This window comes from Lethenteron reissneri, chromosome 12, assembly GCF_015708825.2.
Source record: "Lethenteron reissneri isolate LAM-NWPU_2019-01 chromosome 12, ASM1570882v1, whole genome shotgun sequence".
Classification (NCBI taxonomy): domain Eukaryota; kingdom Metazoa; phylum Chordata; class Hyperoartia; order Petromyzontiformes; family Petromyzontidae; genus Lethenteron; species Lethenteron reissneri.
In genome coordinates, this window is record NC_083790.1 from 10874701 (window position 1) to 10880733 (window position 6033).

A 6033-nucleotide genomic window follows, 5' to 3' on the forward strand; every position below is an offset into this window, starting at 1 on the left:
AAGAACCAAAGAGTATGAATTCCTGCAGTCACGAAAGCTTCAAATCAAAAGTGTGCCTAATGTTTAATTAAAGAATTGCCTCCAAGAAGTTATGTCTCCAAGTCAATCACTACATATGTAACTGACATTCACTGCGATAAAGGAGCTCTACCAGCAGAAGAAGACAAATGTCGTTCAGCTGTCTTCGCACAGATTTGTCATTCACTGCTGCAAGGAGCTGCTTAACCCCGAGGCCTCAATCAGCAAGTTCTTCAACCTTCGCTGGGAAATTGCATCTAAGTATTTGTACTTACTATAAGTAAAAATGGATATTAACTTCTAATCATATGCATTTTTGCACACTTCATGAAATGTTGTCATCCATTTTTTTGTCGACTCAGAGTGCAACCACTGAATTTAACATCATATCTTTGGGAAATTAAGAGTTCGCTTTAAGTAATTTCGAGTGTAAGTAGCATTTCCCAGGAACGCATCCCTTACGTATCGCTGGGGTATTCCTGTATATGTGTGGAAGTGTTGGAAGATGCCCTCCAGCAACGGTGGTGGGAGGAGGAGAGATATGCTCACGACAGTGAGCATGGGACATCAGCTGGATAACTCAGCAAGTTAGTGGGGGGGGGGGAATGTAGGTGGTGCATCAGCCTGCCACCCTGGTCTGTTAACTCGATGCTTCACAACTGGTGTGCCACGGCACAGTCCCACGTGTGTTGCGGTATTTTTGGAATTATTGGGAAGGAAAGGGCCTCACTGTTTGCAAAGTAGGACAGACGAACTCTACATGCTGTTCAGTTGCCGATCCCGCCCCCGCCCCTCACCCCAATCACACTCCCCTCTCCTTTTGTCGCAGCTAAGAATGTCAAACAGCCATCACCCCCACACCAGGGCAACCCACCCACCGGCGCCCACAGTTTTTGGTTCGGTGTGCCGCGAAGATCGAGCAACCTCGAAAGTGTTGCTGTAGGGTGAAAAATATTTTGAAGCTCCGTGATGACCAATATGACGTGGGTCTGTCCCTTGATCTCCTGCCGGCGAGCCCTTTCCATGCCGTGTAAGCATCGCAGGGCACCTAGCTTGGTGCCACGGTGATGAGACTGCCAAATTTCCCGTTTACTGCCAATGTAGACATCTTGGTGCAGTGAATCATTCACTGGCAACAATCCCCACAACCAGTGTTCACTTCCTAGTGTAATGCGGGCGTAAATGGGCGGGGCGGATATGACGATCCGAGAGGGAGGAGTCAAGGTCACGTGGGGGAGAAGTTATAGCGGGGAGACAGGAAGCCATCTGGGTCAGTCGGGGGAGTGAAGGGTGGTGAACACGTTGGGTGGTCGCCGTGCCTCAGCCTGGTGGCTGAGGGGCTCATGACGGCGCCAGCCAGCGGGGTGGAAGAGAGAGTTGGGGATAGAGACAGAGAGTGGCGAGATCGCCACAGAGGCCACGCAGGGCTGAGGTTGGAGATGGCGAGATCGCCACAGAGGCCACGCAGGGCTGAGGTTGGGGAGTGGCGAGATCGCCACACACGGTAAGACTCGGCACCGCCAGCCAGCGGTGACCGAGCACGGAGGAACGGGGAGCAGCGGTGGAGCTGCTGTGAGAGGAGCCGGAGGGCTGCACCAAGAGCCTGCAGCAGAGCTGTAGGAGCGCGGAAGGCTACGGGAGCGAAGGCAGCTGTGGAGCTGCCAAGCAGAGAGTCTCAGGAGGAGTGCCGTGAGGGAAAAGAGATCGAACCCAAAAAAAGGACACAGGACAGAGAGAAGCGTCCGAGTCCTTTATTACACACTAGTATCAACTCCGGCCGAGTACACAGAGTACTTTTGTATCAACAGCAAAGACGGTTGGTCGGGCATGATGCTGACCAACCCACACTCTAATGTGCATTTCTGGCTTTAATAGTTTCAAGCACATTTAAGCACTTGTCCTTCCAGGTTTTAAGGCTAAACAAGGAGTTTGTGTTGTCTCTGTGAGTACAAATGAGTGACATTGTATGACATTGTTTTACCCTCAGACAGTCTCGTTTCAATCCATGTGTGTAAATTCAATACCCAATAACCAAATATATGTCATACCGTTCCTTTTGAAAGAAACGTTTTTACGACACTGAAATATTCCTAGGCAAATATGCGACTTCCGCTATTAATAGTGTGCATGTATATTCCTACAGGGTCCGGATGGCTTGCCATTACCTGGGTGCTGGCAGAAAGTGAGTTTTGTTTGCTTTTGATGTAACACGTTGCACCGACTTAATGGATAACGCCTCAATAGGTGTCAATGCTATAACCATACCTTTTTTCCATATAAAACATAAAGCAGCAAAAAGCAGATTTGAAAGCAGTCCAATTGTTAATGCATTTGGCGGTGTTCATTTTAGTGATGAAATTGCAGAACTGGTGGAACTTCCACATTCATATGGCACGCACGTGTTGTTCGGCACGATGTCCGACGTTTCACTCCACGCCCTGGGAGCTTCTTCGGGGACTTTGCACAGCGGTACAGCTCAAAGCTGAAAGCTATTGACTTGAGTACTTTTAACTTAATTTATCCCGTGCAAAACTGACCCCAAGCCTGTCTTCTCTGTGTGTTGCAGTGATCGTCACACCTTGCCGCAAGCATCGCCTACAACGTGCCCCTTTGTACATAAGATATAAATATTCCATTTCACGTGGTCTTTACTTTCACTGTTCTGCACTGTGCTTATAGCTTTAAGTGCATACTTGCTTTATACAATGACAATAGGTGCAAATGTGGCTTTTTACTACAATTTTTTTTAATGATCTGCCCTTGCCCTTTCCCATACACATGTATTTATTTCACTGGTTTTCTGTCACGTTGTTAAATGTACGAGTATGTCTACAGCCACCGTGGTATGGAGGTGGGCGCGGTTTGTCTGACAGTACACAGGTCCCAGATTAATTTCCCTGGTCAAATTCCACAAAACATCAAAACCATTGCGTAGTCCACGGACGTGTTTGTCTGTCTGTCGTTAAACTAGTTAAACTGCAGTGAGTTGTTTCTTGCAAATCATTTGTGGTGGGGGAAAAAGTGTGGAGCCCCCACTCACTTCAGTACTTTCAAAACAGTTGTGCCAGAATTCAGCTGGACGGACTGGGCAGCCTCGTGAGTCGAGTCGTGCAGTCAACCGGCGAGGCATCGCCGGTTCGATGGATTGTCAGGATTCATTGCCGCCTTTCAAGAACCATTACTTGTAAGCATCGCGGTGATTGGTAGCATGTCCGGTGGCTGCACACGAATGCAGAAACATTTATATTACGCGCGTGGTTCTACGAATGTATTGAGCTTAAACACATTCCTGCGGAGGGAGCTGGTAAGGAACGTTGGGTTGCTCGCTCAATGGCCAGGGTCAACGGCGGCGTGGTGTATTCCGAAAATATTCCCGACTGTGAGGGCGGGCACAAGCCGGCGTTGAGTTTTATAAGGGCACCACGGGGTGACCAGCCCCTCCCACCTCCCACCTAGCCCCACCATCCCCACCCAGCCCCTCCCCACCCTCCCCACCCAGCCCCTCCCCACCCTCCCCACCCAGCCCATCTCTACCCAGCCCCACCCAGCCCCTCCCCACCCAGCCCCTCCCTCCCCACCCAGCCCCTCCCTGCACGACGGACGGACACAATAATCCCCTGTGGGCTGGTGGAACCAGTGGGTTCCTACCAGTATAATAGTTATTAATCAATGAATCGATACATTGTTACACCCCTAGCGTTGGTAGTATGATAGCCCATATTTTAAATGTACGTATGACTAGAGAGCTGTTTCTGCTTTAGTTCCCCAGGTCTTATGACAACAAGACAACTCCAATTGGCTTTCACTTGATTAGGCAAATTATTCGATTTGTAAAGGATAAATTATGTTAAGAGTGGGAGCTCCTTGGCCTCGATTACAAGGTAGGCCCTTACCCGAGTTAAAGTGACCGAACACAGCTAAGATGTCTTAGCTGTGAATCACAATACCTCAAATCTCTCCCACATATACCATGCAATTTGGCCATCTCCCATCCTTTGCAGCCAAATGTTTGAATCTCGCCTTCTTCTCGAGTCCTGCCACTGGCAGTCGTCTGCTTATCCGGTGTCTGGCACGTGGTGATGGTGGCGATGTGCGCCGGTCAAACGCCTCGACGAGATCCTCCACGATGCACGGCTCCTCCAGGGAACCGACAGATGATCCGCCGTGGTCCGCGTGTCACCCGCAGTCGTGTGTGCGTCCGGGTGACCTCCGTAGAGCAGCACCCTCTGCCTCCGCGCGTTGACTCGTCGACCCGCCGACTCCCCGCCCCCCCCGTCCGAATGCGATTTTAAACACCACGTTCCACGGTTCACTGAACGACATCTGCGACGGCGGCAAGCTGTCTGGTCGACGTGGACGCGCGTCGCGACGTCCCCGTGGTTGTTGTGTCGGGCTGCGTCCACCATGTTTTCGGTCACGTGGCCATCGGTGATACATATTTTTTTTAAGCGGTCCCCGTTACGGCTCTGGAGCTTTTCTGTGATTTCAGGTGGCTGAAAACTACCCTGCAAGCCGCCTGGTTATCATGGAGTAGCTTCCGGCCAACTGAAATCGCAGCCGCCTAAAATCACGAGTGCTACTTTTTATCATGAATTTTGGCAGGTGATACGTCAACGTGAACTGAAGAGGAATCTGTACGATTGCATTTACCCATTGGCCGAAGTTTGTGAGTTGATGGATTAATTGAAACGATTTGTTGCGGTCTTGTCATTTAAATGTCTGTTAGATTGTTATCACTTCGTCATCTGAGTGGAGGGGAACGTTTGCCTGTGGTGAGAAGTCAAAATCGATTCGGCGTACGTGGCATAAACAGTTAACATCTGCCGAACTGTTACTGCTATAAAAAAAAAAGCTGCCGTGTGTTTTTTTTACGAACAGCGAAGCGAGTTGATGCATCACGTACCTAGAAAACATTGCATCTCCACTTTCTCGCAGTGGTCATGACGCCGATGTCGATGCCTTACCCTTCGTCCTTTGTACGCGCGTTTAGTACGAACATTTTGCTATCAGTATTATTCAGGAAACGTTTGTGTAATGGTGTGTTTATATTTGTACAATACGTTGTCGTTATTTTTTTGATGAATTGTAAAAAAAACAATGTGAGGGTTCAATAAACATCACGTGGGTCATGTGTTTTTCTTCTTCCCAAAAGCGGTGTCAATAACTTTATGAGTATGGATGTTCTTCTTGGTTCTTTCGGTAAAGTCACGTAGAAGGGAAGTAATAAAATAATAAAAATAAAACATAATAAAATAAAATAATTCTCACGACGTTTCGGCTACAACACCTGAAGACGGCTGCTTGCGTTGTAGCCGAAACGTCGTGAGAATTATTTTATTTTATTATGTTTTATTTTTATTATTTTATTACTTCCCTTCTACGTGACTTTACCGAAAGAACCAAGAAGATGAATCCCTGCAGTCACGAAAGCTTTAAATCGAAATATGGATGTTGCCATGGTTGCAATGGTTAGCACATTGGGCCTGAAATCAGGCACGATATTTGAAGCAATCGGCAGGTGTATTCAACCCACCCCACCCGCCGCCTCTTTCCGCCCAGCAGTCTAAATGGGTACGCCAGTTCGTCGATCAGCAGGCTGTGTGGTGGGCCAAGATGTCTGGACAAAGTCCAAGAGTCGGACAAATACTCCCTCCAGGGGCTCTCCAGAGCTCTCTCTTGCGGAGGCCCTTCCAACAGCGGCGGCGTGAGCGAACAGTCGCAGGGCCGCGCCTCGATTTGAGGGCCATCAGCGCCGACGATCAATGCCTGCCACTCAGGGGAGGCACTTTTGGGTTTGATTTATGTTAAGAAATAAAACGAGAATGCCCTTTCTATATGAACATTTCACCGAGCCTCGCGACTCTTTGATTCTGGAGGGTCCATGCATATGGATTGCTCTGCCCAATGCCAAGTGATTTATTTTGCAATGTGATGTCACGATTGACTCGAAACTGGATTCAAACCCATGTTTTCAGGGTTGCCGGATCAGCTCTCTCACATGGTATTATCTCGCTG

General features: G+C 48.8%; 1 protein-coding gene across 1 annotated transcript in view; it reads left to right on the plus strand.

The window, feature by feature from the left end:
* Positions 1-3490, plus strand: part of LOC133341884 (collagen alpha-1(XXIII) chain-like) — a 135683-nt gene extending 132193 nt beyond the window's left edge. Inside the window, exons 23-24 of the mRNA XM_061550697.1 lie at positions 2162-2200; positions 2585-3490. Coding sequence (XP_061406681.1) covers positions 2162-2200; positions 2585-2587 — 42 coding nt within the window. The 3' untranslated portion in view covers positions 2588-3490. The remainder of the gene's footprint in view (positions 1-2161; positions 2201-2584) is intronic.
* Positions 3491-6033: the final 2543 nt, after the last annotated feature.